General features: G+C 50.8%; 4 protein-coding genes across 9 annotated transcripts; 2 read left to right on the top strand and 2 right to left on the bottom strand.

The window, feature by feature from the left end:
• Positions 1 to 180: 180 nt before the first annotated feature.
• Positions 181 to 7,231, bottom strand: SRA1 (steroid receptor RNA activator 1). 2 transcript variants are annotated; one of them, XM_055286022.2, is made up of 5 exons: positions 7,085 to 7,231; positions 6,804 to 6,929; positions 1,649 to 1,851; positions 741 to 849; positions 181 to 590 (listed from the first exon to the last, which is right to left on the bottom strand). In XM_055286022.2, exons 1-5 carry the CDS (start codon positions 7,143 to 7,145, stop codon positions 379 to 381), a joined length of 711 nt encoding a protein of 236 aa, XP_055141997.1. In that variant the 5' UTR covers positions 7,146 to 7,231; the 3' UTR covers positions 181 to 378. The 2 variants fall into 2 exon arrangements, with proteins under 2 accessions (XP_055141997.1, XP_055141998.1); XM_055286023.2 differs by lacking the exon at positions 1,649 to 1,851 and having other exon boundaries at positions 6,804 to 7,147.
• A 694-nt stretch (positions 7,232 to 7,925) lies between these two features.
• Positions 7,926 to 14,636, bottom strand: APBB3 (amyloid beta precursor protein binding family B member 3). Of its 5 annotated transcripts, none has more exons than XM_055286011.2 (13): positions 14,162 to 14,376; positions 13,715 to 13,878; positions 13,557 to 13,633; positions 12,632 to 12,692; positions 12,322 to 12,468; positions 12,069 to 12,196; positions 11,813 to 11,818; positions 11,556 to 11,691; positions 11,334 to 11,418; positions 10,677 to 10,760; positions 10,297 to 10,412; positions 9,971 to 10,162; positions 7,926 to 8,479 (listed from the first exon to the last, which is right to left on the bottom strand). In XM_055286011.2, the coding sequence occupies exons 1-13, from the start codon at positions 14,208 to 14,210 to the stop codon at positions 8,243 to 8,245; spliced, it is 1,482 nt and encodes a 493-aa protein (XP_055141986.1). In that variant the 5' UTR covers positions 14,211 to 14,376; the 3' UTR covers positions 7,926 to 8,242. The 5 variants fall into 5 exon arrangements, with proteins under 5 accessions (XP_055141986.1, XP_055141988.1, XP_063498851.1 ...); XM_055286013.2 differs by having other exon boundaries at positions 11,556 to 11,670; XM_063642781.1 differs by lacking the exons at positions 11,813 to 11,818; positions 14,162 to 14,376 and adding an exon at positions 14,621 to 14,636.
• On the top strand, positions 14,583 to 19,051 carry LOC129486301 (SLC35A4 upstream open reading frame protein). The gene is made up of 3 exons (XM_055286027.2): positions 14,583 to 14,823; positions 15,822 to 15,920; positions 16,515 to 19,051. Exons 1-3 carry the CDS (start codon positions 14,809 to 14,811, stop codon positions 16,710 to 16,712), a joined length of 312 nt encoding a protein of 103 aa, XP_055142002.1. The 5' UTR covers positions 14,583 to 14,808; the 3' UTR covers positions 16,713 to 19,051.
• Positions 17,119 to 19,051, top strand: SLC35A4 (solute carrier family 35 member A4). Its single transcript, XM_055286021.2, has one exon. The coding sequence runs from the start codon at positions 17,119 to 17,121 to the stop codon at positions 18,091 to 18,093; it is 975 nt and encodes a 324-aa protein (XP_055141996.1). The 3' UTR covers positions 18,094 to 19,051.
• Positions 19,052 to 20,483: the final 1,432 nt, after the last annotated feature.

Below are 20,483 nucleotides of genomic sequence, written 5' to 3'. Positions count from 1 at the left end.
TGTCCTTTCAGTCTAATTTGGGAAAAAGAGGTAGGCAGTAGTCTGACTATACCCAACAGATCCCTTCCTGATGAATGGAGAAGGGAGAACAGAGGTTTGCAGATGCACAGGGAGCAGGGCAGTCGAGGACACCAGAGGGAACTAGCTTGGCACAGGAAGGGTTCATCTCTCCTACCCAAGGCCCATCACAGAGATGTTTTTATTGAAATGCAATGTTATGAGTAACACATGAACTCCCTCTGGCCCAGGTGGGACTTCTTCCCTCATAGGTGGGTCAGGCCCAGTGGGACAGTCTTGGTGGTGGTAAGAAGGGAGCCAAGTGAGAGAAGGCCTCCAAGGCATAGGAGATGGTGTCCGGTGAGTCTGGGGAACCGAGGATTATGGAGCCTGCTGGAAGCCTGGTATGGTCTGGTTCTTCTCAGCTGTGGCTGCAGATTTCTCTTCATTGGCTGCCTCCTCTGAAAACAGACTCCTCTTTTCCGCAATTAATCTTTTAACTCCTACCATCCACTGACTGACCTCAGTCACATGGTCAACCATGAGGGAGCGGTGGATGTCATCTGCTGCATCCCACCGGTGGCTTGAAAGCTCTGAAGAGAGACAGGGGTTGAGCAAGCAGCCTGTGGTACAAAAGCTTCCATGCCTCCCCTCCCAGTCAATCAAAATCTCAGCACCTACTCCAGCACAGCCAACCACAGCAGGACAAGGGATTTAGGCTATACCAAAGAACCCACCCATACCTTGCACCAGTAGAGCCATTCTCTTCTTTACAGGTATTGACAACTTTCCTCCAGCCCACTGTTCCTGCAGCAGTGCCAGGCGTCGGCTGATGTCATCACATACCTGCTTCTAAGAGACAGAAGCGCCCCTCCAATTCAGTGCTGCCAGCCCAATGAGGGGAGGAGAGGGGGAAGACAGCACCACATAGGAAGCACCTGCTTTCTCTGGCCCACACTTTAGAGTTCTGGTTCTTTACCCAAAGATTAGAGGCTCCACTGAGAACCTGATGAAACCTTCCTTTCCCTGCTGTCTTCTTCTGACACTGCCTGATGTTTCATTGAAAAGTAGAGGTCATTAAACAGGAATTCTCTCATTTTCCCACCACCAGTCTTCCTAACCCACCTCCTCCTATGACTAGAATTTTAAAATTTCAGGGGCTTCTCAGACTCTCAGAAGCTCATCCTGTAGCGTTACTTCACAAAAAGAAAACTAAGTGCCAAAGAGGTGAAATTACCATGCTACTTTCCCTTTCTTTTAAGACATTCTTCAGATCTCTTTTTCTAAGAACTAAGAAAACACTATAGCTAGAAGAGGTTTCTTTCTCCCTAACTGGGCACAATATAAATTTCCTGAGAATAAAATCAGCAGCTTCTGCTCTGAATGGCATGGAGGTACAGAAAATCAGGTTGTTCACTAATAGGAGCTGAATTCAACTGTTGTTCCTACAGCATCTTCTACTGATTGGTCTTCAAAAGTCTTGTTAATGCTCCTGAAATCCTGTGTTCATTTCTCTGGGAAGGCCTTAGCAGATTCTGAAGGAGTCCATAACTCTCAAAGGATTAAGAACTTTAAGTCTATCTCTGGGAACCATTCCTGCATTTGGCTGTGGATGGGAGCCCTCTCTAACCTCTGATGTGCCAGGGCTTACCCTTGTGTGGCCACGGCAGTCTTCCAATGCCTGTTCCAAAGGTCTCAGCACATCCTCCATCACAGCCTCAGACTCGACTGGGAAACTTGTGGGCTGCACACCAGAGGCAGGACCACTCCCCACAGGTGGGGACCTGGGAGCCTTACTTGAAGGAGGTGGAGGCCCCATTGGGGGAGGCCCAGGAGAAGTCTCTGATGCGGGGACTGAAAAGGTACAGCAAGATCAAGCAACATGGCTTAAATGGGTAAGAAGCTTAACTCTAAATTCACCCCTTCTAAGAAGGGCTACTCTCTGAGACAACTTATTCATTTAAAAATACGCATTTATGAAGTCCCCACTCTACGCAGACAATATGCTAGGCACTAAAGATTAGAAAAGTAAACCAGGTGGCCGGGTGTGGTGGCTCACGCCTGTAATCCCAGCACTCTGGGAGGCTGAGGCGGGCAGATCACCTGAGGTCAGGAGTTCAAGACCAGCCTGGCCAACATGGCAAAACCCCGTCTCTACTAAAAATACAAAAATTCGCCGGGCATGGTGGCGCATGCCTGTAATCCCAGCTACTCAGGAGGCTGAGGCAGGAGAATCGCTTGAACCCGGGAGGCAGAGGTTGTGGTGAGCTGAGATGGTGCCATTGCACTCCAGCCTAGGCAACAAGAGTAAAACTCTGTCTCAAAAAAAAAAAAAAAAAAAAAAGAAAAGTAAACCAGGCCTGGGCACAGTGGCTCACGCCTATAATACTAACACTTTGAAAGGCCAAGGTAGGAGGATCACCTGAGCTCAGGAGTTCAAAACCAGCCTGGGCAATATAGTGAGACCTCATCTCTACAAAAAAATTTAAAAGTTAGTCAAGTGTGGTGGCACACACCTATAGTCCTGGCTACTCAGGAGGAAGTAAACCAGACAGATTAAGTTCCTGACCTCAGAGAGCTTAATTCTAGAGGGAGGGAAAAAAACACAAAATTACTAAATTATTTTACATGCTACCAAGAAATAAAATGGTTTATGCAATAAAGAGAAATGGGAGAACCTATCTAGACTAAGTGTTCAAGGAAGGCCTTCTGAGGTACATTTATCTGAGCTCACTTGCTATGTGACTTTCAGCAAGTTACTTTCAACCAGAGCTTAGGTTCCTCTTCTGTAAAATGGGGATGTATATAAAGCCACTTATTTCACAAGGTTGCAATGAAGATTAGGAATACAGGTACAGGCTGAGTGTGGTGACACATGCCTCTAATCCCAGCACACTGGGAGGCTGAGGTAGGAGGATCGCTTGAGCCCAGGGGTTTGAGAGCAGCCTGAGCAGCATACTAAGACCCTCTTTAAAGACAACAAAAACAAAAAACAGCTGCTAGACTAGTATGTAGCAAAAAGTACAAACTGAGCTGTTTTTATTAAATTGAGAACTAATGGATGAGATAGATGCAGCTATGAAGAGTTGAAGGAATATGTACTAGGTAGAGGTGAGAGCAGTGCCCAAGAAGCAGGAAAACTTTTGATTTGTTCAAGAGATAGTAATGAGGCCTGTATGGCTAAAAATTATTATCACTGAAGAAAGTAGTATGAGCGATCATTACAGAGGTAAGCAGAGGGTCCAGACCCTGCGGGGCTTTGTAAGAGTTTGGTCTTGAGTCAATGGTACTGGGAAGCCACTGCAGGTTTATAAAAGCAAGGGGTGATGTGACCAGACTTATTTTTAAACATGTATGCTCTGTGAAAAACTGATGAAAACAGGTCAACAGTGGTGGCAGGAACACCAGTTGAGAGGTTGAGTAGTTCAGGAAAGAGATAATTCTGGCATGGACTAGGGTAAAAGAGTAGATGAGGGGAATGGAGTAGTCTGAGATTTACTTAGGAGGAAGTAGCAACAGGAGTGGATTGGGAGTGAGAAAGAGAAAAGTCAAGGTGACTCTTAGTTTCTGACTTTAGTAATGGGAACCACTAACAGAAAGAAGACTGGAAAACAAAAGTCAAAAGTTTACTTTTAGGTACCAACATCCACAAGGATGATTAATTCATCTAATAATTTAGTGTTTCAGTTGACCTCTTCACCTCCAGTGATCATTTTTTCCCACCCTACATCAGCTTCTCATCCCCCTGCCTTGTTCACAACACTATCACCTCCAAAATCTGATCACCCCCTTACCCCTTCCAGCTTAGCTACTTTGATTTCAATGTACATTAACATCACCCCCTTATAAATATTTTTACCTCCTTTATCTCCTCCCATTGTCCCACTTTCCTGGTTAAACCCAACTTGCTTGCACTTGGGAGGGAAAACAGAGCCATACTGACACTTTAACTTCATGGCCACAGATTTTAAAAGGTACCAAACACTGCCTGGACATTTTGGCTCATTTTTTCCACTCTTCAGAACTTCTCTTCCTTTCCTTGCTATCTTCTTCTGACACTGCCTAATGTTTCATTGAAAAGTAGAGGTCATTAAACAGAACTCTCTCATCTTCCCACCACCAGTCCTCCTAACCCACCTGCATCTGTGGCCACTTTTCTTCCTCTTGTAATAGATGAAAAGGTTCCTGCTCCTATCAAAAGCCATCTTTCCAGCTGTACTCTGCATCCTAGCCTCTCTTGTCTTCTCTAGACTTACCTACTGTAACTATCTTCTCTTGCATCATCAGTTCCCCCTCTCTACTGAATCATCCCATTAGTGTACAAACATGGTCTAGTATATTATTATCAAAACATTCCCTTACTTCACGTTCCATTTTCAGATACTGTCCCATTTCTTATCTCCGCAGCAGAATTTGAGTGAGCTCTTTATAGTCACTCTCTCTACTTTTCACATTCTCTCCTCAGCCCATTCCAGCTGTTTCTGTTCTCACTACTGCAGAGACTGCTCTTGTTATGATCATGAGTAACTGCTATGTTTGTCAAATCTACTGGTTCCTTGTCGCTTTTTTTATTGAGATGGAGTCCCAGGTTGGAATGCAATGGTGCGATCTCAGCTCACTGCAGGCTCCACCTCCCAGGTTCAAATGATTCTCCTGCCTCAGCTTCCCGAGTAGCTGGGATTTCAGGTGCCTGCCACTACACCTGGCTATTTTTTGTATTTTTAGTAGAGACGGGGTTTTACCACGTTGGCCAGGCTGGTCTTGAACTCCTGACCTCGTGATCCACCCGTCTCGGCCTCCAAAGTGCTGGGATTACAGGCGTGAGCCACTGCGCCTGGCCCCTTGTCTCTATCTTGATGTCTCAGCAGCATTCATCACTATCGATTCATGTCTTTACGCTCTCCTATTTTATTTTGGTTTTGGTTTTGTCACGGAATCTCACTCTGTCGCCCAGGCTGGAGTGCAGTGGTGCGATGTCGGCTCACTGCAACCTCTGCCTCCCAGGTTCAAGCGATTCTCCTGTCTCACCCTCCCAAGTAGCTGGTATTACAGGCCCAGCTAATTTTTGTATTTTTAGTAGAGACAGCATTTCGCCATGTTGGCCAGGCTGGTCTTGAGCTTCTGATCTCAGGTGATCTGCCCACCTTGGCCTCCCGAAGTGCTGGGATTACAGGCGTGACTCACTGCGCCTGGCCTCTCCTATTTTCTTCTTTGGCCATTTCCCAATCTCCTTTGCTGATTCCTTCTCAACCTTGAAATGCTAGAGTGCCCTATGGCTCTGTCCCTGGCCTTATTCAAGCCCATGACATCAAATACCATCCTTGTAATGGTGACTTATTTCTCTAATTCTGGCCTAGAACTTTCCCCAAAAGTAACAGCCTAAACTTCACATGGCCCCCCAAAAAAACTCCCCCTCCCCAAAACCACTATCCCCCAGTCTTCCTATATCAAGCAAAAAAATTTAGTTATATGGATTCTTCCTAATCTACTCATTCCTACTGACCTTCTCCATCTCATATCCATCCAACTCCTACCACCCTGACTCCCACCCTTATGCAAATCATTAAATCTTGCCTATATTACCATAATAGCTGTAATTTGTCTTTCCACTCCCCTAAAATCTTGTTTTCACACAGCAGACACAGTGATCTTTCCAAAATGTAAATCAGTCCCTGGTTCTCAAGCTAGGAAGATAGTGCCCACAGGACAAATGTCTGGAAACACTTTTGGCTATCACAACTGGGTGGATGCTACTGACATCTATTGGGTAGAAGTCAGAGTCGCTGATAAACATAAGACACAGGAAAGTCCCTCACAAAGAAATTTTCTGGCCACAACCTATCAATACTGCTGAGTTGAAGAAACCAAGCCTTGTATCATTCTTCTACAGCAAAAAGGGTGTGGAGAATGGAGGGCCACTGAAAGAACCAAACCTGAGCCCCTTTATGGGGGCAATGGCACAGCCCATTTAATGGCTTGGAAAATTCTCAGGGGGAAAGGTGGCTGTCCTCTACTTTAAACTTTTCAATGGCTTCCAACTTTATGTAGACTAAAATACAAATTCCTTATCCTGCTTTACAAAGCCCACTATGCTGTAGCCAGCCACTCTATATTTCATCAGTCTCTGAATTGGCCAAACTTAATTCCTTTTGCAGCTGTTTTCTTTTGCTTGGAATGCTTTTGTACATGATCTTTGTGTGGCTTAAATGTCAGCCCCTCAGACACCTCGTTACCCAGTCATATTACATCACCGCTTATTTTTCTGCAGCCCCCTCACCACTATTTCATCTTTCAGCCCATCTCCAATGCTGCCATCGTGGACTCCCTGAAAGCACAGATCTTTTTTCTTTCTCACTGCTGTCTAGTTGGCCCTCAAACAGTGCCTGACTTATAGTAAGTGCTCAGTAAATAATAGTGATTAGATGAATGAAAAACTGTGAAGTCTGATGATTATCATATACGTAAGTGAAGACAGAATGGACAAATCAATATGCCACTATAAGGTTCTGGGAAGAGGTATAGGTTAACAGAGAAAAATAACTTGAGAATTAAAACTATGTTAAAAGCCACGGGTCTGGATAAGATCACCTAGGATGAAAAAATAGTCTTTTTAAATCAATATACCATTTATTAACCTGAGCAGCAGAGAAGGGGCTCGGAAAAGCACCTGCCCTGAGACCCTTACTGGAGCCCCAAAACCTCTCTCCTTAAGGAGCCCTCGGGGTAGAGAAAGAAGCCTTCCAGATAGGCTTATCTCTTACACTCCCCATTCTCCGTCGGCCTCCGAGCACAGGGGCCCCACGCACCTCTGGGGGATCCATCCTGGGGTGCGGCGACCCTCTTGGTAAGCAGCGAGCGCCTGGGTCCGCCGGCCTGGGTCTGCAGCCCGTATGACAACTGCGGCGGGTCGTTCCAGCCGCGCTCCTTGTTGCCTGCGGAGGCGAGGGATGTGTGAAGCGAGTCCGGAACTCCACTGTTAGCTTATATTGGGGCTGGGGGAGACAGAGGGTCCATACTCCGCGCCGCAACCGCCCCCAGCCTAGGCCGGGGCGACGACCTAGTGCCCTAGCCCGCCGGCTCCGCTCACCCGGCTTCACGTACAGCTCCGCCATCTCCACTTCCGCTTGGCCAGCGGGGCAACGCGTCATTTCCGGGGCGGCCGCTCACGCGGGCCAGTTGAGACGCGTCCAGGGCCAGGCAGGTTGCCGGAAGCTCTGGAGGATGGATGCTCATTCACAACCGTCGGGAGCCGCTGTGGGGACCCTGCGGCAACTCCCTAAGACTCGAAGACTCCATCTAATGAACCATCAGGTCCCTGGTCACAAGGCACCAAAGGAGGTTGTTGTCCAGGAGCCAGCGCTCTAGGAGGCCTCATCCTCTCAGGAGCAAGTTCAAACAAAGAAGCCCCTGCCCCACATATGCCCCACTGTGATCTAGCCAGGTTGACTTCTACAGCCTCCTCTTGCATTGCCCTGCACAATCTCCACATTCACGTCCCGTAGCCTCACTAACTAGTACTCATCTTCCTTCAGTTCTCAGCTGTCAGTTCTTCGGGAGGCCTTCTGGGATGTCTCAGGCCAGGTTAAGTGTCTCACTTGAGCTCCCACAACCCTACAACCCTCTGAGATTTCGTAGGTATATTACATCACATCTTCTGTCTTATTTGACTCTTGTTCATTTCCCTGTCGGACAGTCTCAGAAGGTGGGACCTTGACTATTTTATTACATTCCCAGTGCCCAGCTTAGTGCCTGGCACAGGGAACTCCTTAGAAAATATGTTTGTTGAATGAATGAAGTCAGATCTCCATCACACCCATGCTGTCATGTGACTACAGAGCCACCAACATCAAGCACAGACACAAAAACACTCATTTCACACAGGCTGTTAGCCCCCAGCCCTGTCCCAGGCCCAATATACTCACATCCAGTGAGGTCACTGAGGGATTTTTATTTGCACTGATTTTGCTATAAAGTGTTACTGAGGTAGAGCCAACTGTCCAGGGTTGGACAGGGGCAAGGAACACAAGGACCCAAGGAAAGGGGAGCCAGGGTCCTACGTTGTGGTGCAGTGCCTCCCAGTCATCCGGATAAATAATAAATTGGGCAATAAATAGACGGTGGACAAGGATCAGAGGGACAGGCAGAGAAGGCTTCAAAGGGTGACAGGCTATAGGCCTTGAGGAATAAAACGGTATAGAATTAGGCATGGACCCAGAGCCTCCTTCCCCAGCCTTCCCAGAAAAGTTTAGGGCATATGGAGCAGAGAGGGTTTCAGCCGGAAGGCATCAAGAAAAGAGAAGACACCCCGCTTTCGAGGGGTTGCCCCTGCACCACCAACCCCTCCTTTGAGCAGGGGGAGGGGCAGGGGACCTCCTGGGGAATCCATGGAGCTGGTCCGCTTGAGCCGCAGGCGGGCACGGGCCTGGGCACCCCAGGCCTTGCCTCGAGCTGCAGAGGCCACAAGACACTTCTGGTACTGAACCTAGGGAGAAGGGGAATGTGAGGATCCAGCTACTTTCTGCCTCTAGACTCCCTGAAAGCTTCTGCAGGACAGGGAACTGGCCAAAGCTTCTGTCTGATAACAAGGTTGGTAGTCGGCCACATGTGGAGTTTCTAGAGCATTCCCAGGTAGCTCAATAACAAAATCATAAAACATGTATCAGACACTTAAGGAGGGTGGGCTGGACACTGCTAAGTGCTTTGTATAATTCAGTTATTTATGAGGGGTTATTATCCCTGTTCTGCAAATGAGGAAATTGAGATTCAGAGAGTATATGACTTGCCCAAGGTCACACAGCCAGAGAAAGGCAGAAATGGCATTCAAACCTAGTTCTCTCTGATTGCAGAGCCTAAACTCTTAATTACATGTACCACTATGTTGCCTCTTTTCCATCTCTCACTGGTGGGGACTAGTCCCTGGCAAAGCGGATTCCCTAGTCAAGGATAAGGGTGTACAACTCAAACTCCAGCCCCAATGCAACTTTTCCCAGTCATCTCATCTGAACAGCTCAAAGGTGTCCTAATTGGCCTTCCTACCTGCTATTATGTCCTCCAAATCTTTTACCCATACTATAGCTTAAGTGGTCATCGTAATCCGTAACCCTGACTTCACTGTCGGGCTTCAATGCTTCCTAGTGCCTCCAGATAAACTCATCACCCTGACCTACGAGGTCCCCCAAACCTGGCTTCTGTCATTCTCTCTGATCTCATCTGTCACTGCATCCCCCTTGCATGCCAGATACACTAGATTCTTTCAGATACTCTCATCCACTAATATCTCTCACCTTCACAGCTAAGGTTCCCTGTGCTTGGTACACCTGCCCCACTCCCCTTCACCTGGCTAACTTCCCTCTTGGGCTGTCGGTTTTCTATCACCTCTTACAGGTAGCCTTCCTGACCCCTAAAGGGGCCACCTCTTCCATCAACCAGTGGTGTACAACTTATTTCTGGTCTATCTTGGCTCTATCCTAAGTGTTTTGTGAAGGCAAGCGCTGGGCCGTCCACGGCACTAAATTCTCAGGGTCAACTATGGTGCCTGGGACCCCGTAGGCACCCATATTTGTTGAATGAATGAGCAAACTGAACTAACAAAGTGTAAGCAACCCACACTCAAATGCCCACAGATGCCAGAAAATAAACCTAAATAAGACAAACAGGAACAATGCCAACTCTTTAGGGCACAGCTTCTGCACAACTCTGGCTGTGTGCTGACATTTACACGTGTGAACTGAGTGCCAGAGCTCTTGATATTTTAAGAAAAACAAGAATAGCGATTATTATGTGAAATGTCCTGGCCTTTAAATATTGGCAACTAATTAAAACTTACTAAAAACAACATGAGGGCCAAAACATTAATGAACCAGAATCAGCCCAGGTTTGTGATCTCTGAAGAGGCTGCTGACCCGGATCCCCAGTAAACAGTGGAGAGCAGCTGCAGGGCAATCCCACCCACCCATTCCCACCCATGACTCACCATACAGGCAGCCTGCACAGCTTCGGAGAGTCGCCCTGCATGGGGCTGGCACCAGAAGGCTGCACACCGGAAGCTCTGACGGCCCAGGTCAGCGATGAGGCCAAAGGTATGTGGGTCGCGGCCAACACCAATAAATGTCACAAGGCGCACAGGGCACTGCCACAATGGCTCCTCCTCTGTACTGGCCTCTGCCTGCCCACACCAGGCCTAGTCACTAGAGGGCCAAGCATGGGCCAGACCCACTTAACTTTTCCAACAGCAAGCAGTGACCCCTCAGCATCCCTGCTCACCCCTCCAAAGCCCCCAACTTCACCCTCTTCTGGTACCTGAACGGGGTGTGCAGTCATGAGAGAGTCAGACACACTGAGCATGGTGGGGACCCAGGCATTCCGGTCCCCCCTGGCGGTGAGGGTACCAATGGCCTCGTTCAGCACATCCATGCCTGGGGGAACATGCCCAGCGTGTCTCCCAGTTGTAAAAGAAAGAGTCTGCAGGGAGTGTCTAGCCCCCTCTCACTGATTTGGGATTCAGAGATAGGGAATACGATAGCTGGGGCAAGGCTTAGAATTCTGAGTTGGGAAGGCTGGTAGATCCCAGGCCATAACAAGGCCATGGGAGGACTCTTGAGAAATGATAATGGGCCCCACCTCACTCACCTTCCCCTTGCCTCACACAGCCCACCATATGCAGCCCCCTCAGTCCTCACCCATGGCTTTGGTGACTGGCAGTGTCCCCATGTACAGTGCCTCATACTTCTGAGCAGCTTGGCTTACCGCATCCAGCAGCTCCACTGAAATATACACACCAAGCTGGCCTGGCAGCTCTTTCAATTACCCTTTTCCCCACCCTTCTGACTGGGCCAGGACTCAGGTCAGAGCTGGTGCTGGTAGAAGAAAAGACTCATAGATGCTCCTCCAACTCGTGGCTTGGGATCCCTGAGACCAGACACCTCAGAAATTTATCCACAGAAGTATTTTTTTTTTTTTTTTTGAGACGGAGTCTCGCTCTGTCCCCTAGGCTGGAGTGCAGTGGCACGATCTCGGCTCACTGCAACCTCTGCCTCCCGGGTTCACGCCATTCTCCTGCCTCAGCCTCTCCGAGTAGCTGGGACTACAGGCGCCTGCCACCACGCCCGGCTAATTTTTTGTATTTTTAGTAGAGGCGGGGTTTCACCATGGTCTCGATCTCCTGACCTCGTGATCCACCCGCCTCGGCCTCCCAAAGTGCTGGGATTACAAGCGTGAGCCACCGCGCCCGGCCAGTCCACAGAAGTATTAAATAAACAGAAACCGCCCCCTTCCCCCGCCCACAAAGCAGCACCAAAGCAGCCCAATGTAGCAATGCAGGTCTCCCCTCCCCATACCTTGCCGTGGCAGGTCTTCAGGGGAGATGGGATCTGGGGAGCAGCAAGAGGCATCAGCACTGACCCCTACTCGCTCTGACAAGATCTAAAACAAAGTGAAGCCAGCATGAGCCACAGGGAGAGAGGGGAATTAGGGTAAAAGGGCCAATACCGCCCCAACCACCTTGGAAGCTTCAGACCCAACCCCTTACCCACATTCCCTGCCCCACCCCTGACACTTACCTGGGCACAAAGCCCATGTAGGGCACTGGCAATGGCCTTGGCAGGGACATCACAGCGAAACACATGGCACTTGAGCATACAGCTATCTTTGTCACTTGCCACAAAAGCGAAGTCCCTAGCAGGGGCAGAGATGGGGCTGGGGTAGAGGCTGGTTAGAGGCAGGAGCCTGCAGGAGGCTGGAAAATCAGGCTAGGGATATAGCAGGGATGGAGTAGGGAGGTCAGGGATGGGGCTCAGGATACCTGGTTTTCACTCACCTGTCACTGTTCCGGAAGCATGTGGGAGCACAGAAGGGAATCAGCCCAGCCTCTCGGACTCTCCCCCATCTGTCCCTGCTGAGCTGGGCCCACCCTCCCCAACCAGGGCTGGACCAGGCAGGGGAAGCAATCCTGGGTCCATATCAGAGGATCTGTGTCCAAGGGTTCAAGTACTGGGGATCAGCATCGGTGGGGATCACAGCCTGCAGCAGGGAGGGAGAAGTAGCTCTCGCTTGGGGGATGTAGGCATCCTCACCGGCCCTTGGAGCTCCCCACACCCCACACACGGATGTGCACCAGAGGCTGGCAGTGGATCAGACTGTGGTCCAGGGGATTCACTAGGCTCATGGCATCCTTCTTCAGGATCATCAGCATGTTCTGGCCCTGCCAAGGACAGAGGTCAGCCCAGAGCTCAGATAAAGGTCATTGCCATGAGAAATAGGCAATTCAGGGACAGCTACCTCTGCTGGGCCCTGGGCCCAACCCACTGAAGGGCCCAGCTAACTCACCTCACCCCAGGCACCATCTGGAGGCTGGCTCCGGCTGCAGGTCTGGGCCAGCTGCTGGATACAGTTATTGACTGCAATACTGCTCTTCCCCGGTGCCAAGTCCTCTTCAGGTACCTCTACCCAGCCCAGAGAGCGGACTGCAAAGCACTGACAGGTTGGGGGAAGGGACAGGAATTAATAAGGATGGAGTAGGGTGGCAGGTGCCACAATACATACTCCCTGTCTTCACCCTCGATCACCTCTGCTCAGTCCAATCCCACCCTTGTCTTTCCCTTGGGACCTCCCAATGCCCTCAGGCCCAAGTCATTACCTTAACCCCTGGCTCCATGCTCTGGATGTAGGATTCCTCACCATACCAGGACACAGAGTTACTGAAAGAGAGCAGAGCTGTTAAGAGGACCACATTTCCTACAGTAGGGACACTGGTGAGGCCTAGACAACTTGATAAGCACAGGATGAGGGGCAAGACCCAGAATATAGCACCAGAAATATAAAACCAGAGCAGGTAGAGCCCAGGACATATTAACGTAACATAAAGTGTAACTTAGAATTTGAGGGAAAATTCAGGACACAGGACCCAGACACAGAACACACAATAAAAGTCACAAGGCTAGGTGCAGTGGTGGCTCACGCCTGTAATCCCAACACTTTGGGAGGCTGAGATGGGTGGATCTCAGGATATCGAGACCATCCTGGCCAACATGGTGAAACCCCATCTCTACTAAAAATACAAACATTAGCCGGGCATGGTGGCGTGTGCCTGTAGTTCCAGCTACTCAGGAGGCTGAGGCAGGAGAATCACTTGAACCTGGGAGGCGGAGGTTGCAGTGAGCCAAGATCGTGCCACTGCACTCCAGCCTGGGTGACAGAGTGAGACTCCATCTCGAAAAATAAAAAACAAAAGTCACAAAATGGAACAGGGTCCAAAATGTGGACCAGAACCCCAAAGTGGGACAAAAGATCCTAGAACAGAACTTAGTGGCCAAGGTCTAGAACATGATAGGTTAGGAGGACCAAGAATATGAAAAACATGTAGCTACAAACAAGAGCTTAGAACAAGGGATAAAACTCAAAATACTGACAGTTAAGAACTTGGGACAGAGCCAAGAACATATCAGAACCCAAAACATGTGACAGAATCCAGAACCTGGGCTGGAAAGCAGACCATGGGTCCAGCTGCGTTTTTGAACACCATGGAACCCCAAGCCTTTCATTTCGCCTGGGCCACCCGTTACCTCCGGTCCAGTGAACTCTCCAGGCTGGAGAAGGATCTCCCTTTGGGGGGCCGCAGTCCCCAAATCCCCTCCGTTCCCTGTAGAGTGGGAGTTAGTCAATGTAACAGCAGACCTAGGTCCACACACGGGCTCAGACCTCCTCCTCACACTCCACCTACCGTGCCTGGGTCCTCTGCATCTCCTAGTTCCCAGGTTGGGCGCTGCCACTGGGTGCTACCGCTGGGTACATGCCAGTAGTAAGTACCTGCAGCATCGTGGATCTTCCTCCAGCCAGGAGGCAGGCCAGCCTCCCCCTCCAGACTGTGGTCCCCCCACAAGTCATCTACAGCAACACCGGATTAGAGAGGAGGGAGCATATGATTTGTGAGTTCAGAATAACATGCTGTCATAAACCCCTCTCCATCCCCAAAATGGGTCAGTTCTTAGGCTGAAGATCCAAGCTCCTCAATCTTGAAGACATCACATGTAAAGATCGGGTTCATTCGCCCCCTGGTCCCTATACAGAGAGGTATCCCCCACCCTGTCTTTGAGCCCCAGAGTAGCCTTTCGGATTCCCTCGTCCTCCCTCAGCTCCTGGTCTTCCCACCGGGCCCCTCCGTGCACACCATCGCAGTTGACCAGAATGATGGCCAGCATGTAATCCTTGCCCAGCATAACCCCGGCTGCTCCCCGCCAGCCTCTGCCGGCCCGCACTCTCAGCCCAGCGCGACCTCTGGAGCTACCGCGCCTGCAAGCCCAGCCTCTCTGCGCCGCAGGCTGCCCGGCCAGCTGGCGCCGCACAAATACGGGGTGGCACACGGGGCGGGACACGGGCCGGTCCCGGGGGAGGGCCTGAGCCGCACAGCCCGCCCAGGGGTGGTACGTGTAAACGGGCGTCTGGATCCCCGAATGGGTGCGTGTTTCCGTGTGTGGGTCCGGGGGAGGCCCACGAACGCCAGCGAAACCGCTGACACCACCGCGCAACTATGAACTCATCAGGCGCCCGAAGACCGACACGCCGAACATGCGCCGCGCGCACTCGCGCACGAGTGAGATCATCGCGCCCGGGTCGTGAGTGCGCTCACACGCAGCCTGAGACTCGACGGGAGGGGGTCACGTGGAAGTATCTGGGAGAGGCGGACTTGGCCACCTGGAAAGCGCCTCTCCCTTTCCAAAAATGCTCCGGAAGTGCCTTCGCCCTAAGTAAAGATGGCCGGGGCAGTCGGCGTGAGGGAGGCGGGGATGCGCCTGCGCAACAAGTTCGGCGGGGAAGATGGCGGATGACAAGGTGAGTGGCTGTGGGGGTGATCTGCAGCCGGGCGTGGTCTTCACTCTCCTTGACCTTTTTAGTTCCGGGGAGAAGCGACTCTGGAGCGGGTCAGGAGTGAGGATGTCCCTTGTTTCTTCTGAGGCTCCTATCCACTGCCTCAACAGTGTGGAGTGGTGTGGGGAGAGCATTCGGCGAGGCGGGAGGAGCCGTGGATCCCCCAGATGTCCCCTCCTGGGAACCATCACGAACCCCAGTTACTAGCACAGACTCAAAAACATTCACCCTTAAACACTCCTTACTTTACTCCATTCCCTCGCTCCCGAAATTTTCTTCCCAGTGACACGATGTTTCCATTCACACGGACACTCACACCACCCTCATTCAAACACTCCCTTGCATACACTCTGAATTTCATACTTATATGCGATCAAAATCACTCAGTCCATTTACTTACACACTTGCCGACAGTCTTGTCATCCTCACTCACATTCAGTTTGGGATGGCCTTGGGAAGAAAGAGGTAAAGCCCATCCAGGAACAAAGACAATAAAATAGTCCAGGAAACTGCCTCGGTCCATTACTCACCATTGGTCTAGAAGCTCAGCATTACCCACACATTTACTAAATGTCAGGCACTAGAACGTAGTAGCCAAGACAGACTGGTCACGACTTTCAAGGAGCTCATAATGGAGTCAGTAGTGCTTTCCTGATGGACCTAATTAAAGATCCCTAGCTGTCCCTCCTGCCCTTCCTACATACTGCTTGCTATATAAAATTGTTGTCGAGGTTGATGTAAGTTACTGGTTCAGATCCCATCTGTCAGTCCCTTCCTGGCCCTCATTTGAATTCTGTGCTTTTCAATGCTTTTCTTCCTTTGCCACTGCCATCTCAGGAAGCTTTTATAGGAAAAGGTCTTTCTGGCTCACCCCATCCCCTCCCAATTCCTAGCTTCTGATGGAATTGAGCAAGGGGTGGGGCTTAGTCAGACTGCTGGAGCCAGCCTCTCGCTTGTCCTAGGATTCTCTGCCTAAGCTTAAGGACCTGGCATTTCTCAAGAACCAGCTGGAACGCCTGCAGCGGCGTGTAGAAGACGAAGTCAGCAGTGGAGTGGGCCAGGTAAGGACTGTCCCACCCCACCCCTGCCTTAGGCTTTATTGCCCAACATGCTCTTGAGAGTGTTAAATGGATGGTAGAGATTTATTCAGCAAATGATTATTGAGGGCCTATTCTCAGTCACCCTAAGGACAATTTTTCTGAATGGCACATGAACTAATAAGTAGTGGTTAAGTAGATGAAGAGGGGAGGAAAGAACATTCCAGGCAGAACAGCATATGTAAAGTCCTTGTGGTAGGGAGTAGCATTATAAACATGAGGGGTGAAAGGAGGTAGGTCCATTTGGCTACAATAGTTGGGCAGCATGCTAGGAAATGAGGCTGGAGAAACCGGCAGGGCTAGGGGCATCTCTGACCTTGTGTGGCAGTGGAGTTCTATGGTTGGAGCTTTCTGACCCTGGGGTTCTGAGATTGTGTGTTCAGAACTGCTAGGTTCTTTTTCTGGCCCCAGAACCCTGGGAAAAATCTGGAGAAAATACCAAGGTTGTCCAGGGTGAGGAGGAGCTGGTGGTGGAATGCTCTAATCCCAGCTTGAGTAGCCCCTGGACAGAGTCAGGGAAGAGCCTAGCTAAGTTTCCTTCTGCATTTTTCTCTGCAGGATGGCTCACTGTTGTCCTCCCCGTTCCTCAAGGGATTCCTGGCTGGCTATGTGGTGGCCAAACTGAGGGCATCAGCAGTATTGGGCTTTGCTGTGGGCACCTGCACTGGCATCTATGCAGCTCAGGCATATGCTGTGCCCAACGTGGAGAAGACATTAAGGGACTATTTGCAGTCACTACGCAAAGGGCCCGACTAGCTCTAGGTGCCATGGAAGAGGCAGGATGAGCAGCTCGGCATTCAGGTGGAGACACTTTATCTGGATTCCCCAGCTGTCATCCATTTGCTATCTCCAGCTTTCCTGCCACCTTCATCCTTGCCTCCCTTCCTGCAGATTGTGGACAGTAGTTCCTCAGCCTGCACCTGGATTCCTTCTTCCCCTTCCTAACTCCATGGGACTAGCCCCAAGACTGTGGCTTCAAGCACCACCAGCCCCTTACTCTTCAAGCCCTGACTGTGGAGTTGGTAGAAGCCTCTGATCCTCAGTATTCTCTCTGGCGATGTTCCACAGCTCCTCCTTCCTGGGAGCTGGCTCCATAACTTGATTTTCCCCAAACGTGTTGCAATCCCTGCTGCCCCTTAGCCACCCAGGGTCTTGTGTGGGTATGAGTGTAGAGGATGGGGGTATGCCAGGCCTGGGCCGTCCCGGGCAGGCCCGCTGGACCCTGATGCTACTCCTATCCACTGCCATGTATGGTGCCCATGCCCCATTGCTGGCACTGTGCCATGTGGACGGCCGAGTGCCCTTCCGGCCCTCCTCAGCCGTGCTGCTGACTGAGCTGACCAAGCTACTGTTATGCACCTTCTCCCTTCTGGTAGGCTGGCAAGCATGGCCCCAGGGGGCCCCACCCTGGCGCCAGGCTGCTCCCTTTGCACTATCAGCCCTGCTCTATGGCGCTAACAACAACCTGGTGATCTATCTTCAGCGTTACATGGACCCCAGCACCTACCAGGTGCTGAGTAATCTCAAGATTGGAAGCACAGCTGTGCTCTACTGCCTCTGCCTCCGGCACCGCCTCTCTGTGCGTCAGGGGTTAGCGCTGCTGCTGCTGATGGCTGCGGGGGCCTGCTATGCAGCAGGCGGCCTTCAAGTTCCCGGGAACACCCTTCCCAGTCCCCCTCCAGCAGCTGCTGCCAGCCCCATGCCCCTGCATATCACTCCGCTAGGCCTGCTGCTCCTCATCCTGTACTGCCTCATCTCAGGCTTGTCTTCAGTGTACACAGAGCTGCTCATGAAGCGACAGCGGCTGCCCCTGGCACTTCAGAACCTCTTCCTCTACACTTTTGGTGTGCTCCTGAATCTAGGTCTGCATGCTGGCGGCGGCCCCGGCCCAGGCCTCCTGGAAGGTTTCTCAGGATGGGCAGCACTCGTGGTGCTGAGCCAGGCACTAAATGGACTGCTCATGTCCGCTGTCTTGAAGCATGGCAGCAGCATCACACGCCTCTTTGTGGTGTCCTGCTCACTGGTGGTCAACGCCGTGCTCTCAGCAGTCCTGCTACGGCTGCAGCTCACAGCCGCCTTCTTCCTGGCCACATTGCTCATTGGCCTGGCCATGCGCCTGTACTATGGCAGCCGCTAGTCCCTGACAACTTCCACCCTGATTCCAGACTCTGTAGATTGGGCGCCACCACCAGATCCTCCTCCCAGGCTTTCCTCCCCCTCCCATCAGCAGCCCTGTAACAAGTGCCTTGTGAGAAAAGCTGGAGAAGTGAGGGCAGCCAGGTTATTCTCTGGAGATGGGTGGATGAAGGGTTACCCCTAGGAGATGTGAAAAGTGGATTTGGTTAAGGAAATGCTTACCATCCCCCACCCCCAACCGAGTTCTTCCAGACTGAAGAATTAAGGTAACATCAATACCTAGGCCTGAGAAATGACCCCATCCTTGTTGGGCAGCTCCCTGCCTTGTCCTGCATGAACAGAGTTGATGAAAGTGGGGTGTGGGCAACAAGTGGCTTTCCTTGCCTACTTTAGTCACCCAGCAGAGCCACTGGAGCTGGCTAGTCCAGCCCAGCCATGGTGCATGACTCTTCCATAAGGGATCCTCACCCTTCCACTTTCATGCAAGAAGGCCCAGTTGCCACAGATTATACAACCATTACCCCAGCCACTCTGACAGTCTCCCCCAGTTCCAGCAATGCCTAGAGACATGCTCCCTGCGCTTTCTACAGTGCCGCTCCCCACACCTAGCCTTGGTTCTGGAAACCCCAGAGAGGGCTGGCTGGGCTTGACTCATCTCAGGGAATGTAGCCCCTGGGCCCTGGCTTAAGCTGACACTCCTGACCTCTCTGTTCACCCTGAGGGCCATCTTGAAGCCTGCTACCCACTCTGAGGCTCCTAGGAGGTACCATGCTTCCCACTCTGGGGCCTGCCCCTGCCTAGCAGTCTCCCAGCTCCCAACAGCCTGGGGAAGCTCTGCACAGAGTGACCTGAGACCGGGTACAGGAAACCTGTAGCTCAATCAGTGTCTCTAACTGCATAAGCAATAAGGTCTAAATAAAGTCTTCTAGGCTGTAGGGTGGTTCCTACAACCACAGCCATGATTGTCTTGTGTCTTCTGTCTGCACAACTCCCCTCAAACAATTTTGTTCCTCTGGGGTCCTGAGTATCTTAATTCTGGGGTAACTTTCAGACTAAGAAAAAATTGTTTTCTCCAAGCTGTTGCCAGTGGCATTATTTCCTGTGAGAGTTCCATGGAACTGAGACATTTCCCTGTCACAGAGCTTTTGAAATTTCCCTGGAGCACAAAACTTGGGCCCAGGGGAATGCGGAGGGAGTCTGGAACAGCAGGTGCTGGGCCGAGCAGGACAAACTAGACTCTAGGCCAGAAAACTTAAGAAAGCCGATGTGGTTTTGGTTTTCATTTCCTCAGGTTCCCTTACAGTTTCTGCCTGTCATCTGTCTTAAAATCATGGCCAGGGGAATGTCAGGCCCTGATTCTATGATAGAATATGTGGTAAGTTTCTAAAAAAAACAAAGGTGGGGGGTGGGGTGGCCCTAGGCCTATCTCAGACCTATTAAAGCAGAATCAGGGAGTAGTGTTTGGGAATCTTTTTTTCCTTTCTCTTAAGCTCCCTAGGTGGTTCTGATGCACACAGAAGCTTGTAAGCCACTACTATGTAGTGTAGAACTATGGACAGACTTGAATTTGAATTCTGGATCTTCCACTTAGCTGACTGTTCTTGGGCAGTTATTTAACCTCTCCTAGCTTTAGTTGCCTTATCCCTGAAATAAGGATCAAATGGTACCTACTATATGTGGTAGCTGGAGAGGCTAAATAAAATAATATTAGGCGCTTAGTAAGGACTGGAACAATGAGACATGGTTTGTGTTATTAATTATCCATAATAAGGATCAGCTTGGTTTTGTCTCACCTTTCTCTCCCTTCTAGGACCCTCCAGAATAAGCAGACAGGAAACTTCCTCTAAAGGGTTCCTGATCAGGTTTCTCCCCAGGACAGGTCCAGCATGACTACCCCCAGCCTAGTCTGCACCCTGCCGAAGCTGCTGGTTCTCAGCTTGGAGCTCCTGATTCTGTGTGGCCAGGTTGATGGTTTCTTCCAGGATGCCCACCAGCAGGCTGCAGTGATGATGTTCTGTGGTCCTGGCCCGCTCCTCCCACTGGCCCTGCCAGGCTTGGAATACCTGTGCCCAGATTCAGAGATGCCTGTCACTCAGCCAGCCTTGGAGCCAGCTCAAGGCCTATCCTCCATCCCCACTGACCCGCAGCATATGGTGTGTCTGAGCTCGGGTGGCCTGCACATGCAGGTCATAGAGGGCTGCCAGGTCCTGCTGTGCCATGTCCCACTCTTCCTGAAGGGCCTCCAGCTGGAATCTCAGCACCATCTGTTCCTACTGCCATCTCTGCCTCTCCTCACAGGCCTTCAGTGATAACACATACTCTTTGTTGAGTGCTAACTATGTGCCAGGCTCTGTGCTAAATACTTAAGGTGTATTATTTTATCCAATAACA

This window comes from Symphalangus syndactylus, chromosome 7, assembly GCF_028878055.3.
Source record: "Symphalangus syndactylus isolate Jambi chromosome 7, NHGRI_mSymSyn1-v2.1_pri, whole genome shotgun sequence".
Classification (NCBI taxonomy): Eukaryota; Metazoa; Chordata; class Mammalia; order Primates; family Hylobatidae; genus Symphalangus; species Symphalangus syndactylus.
This window is presented reverse-complemented; position numbering and strand designations above follow the sequence as displayed.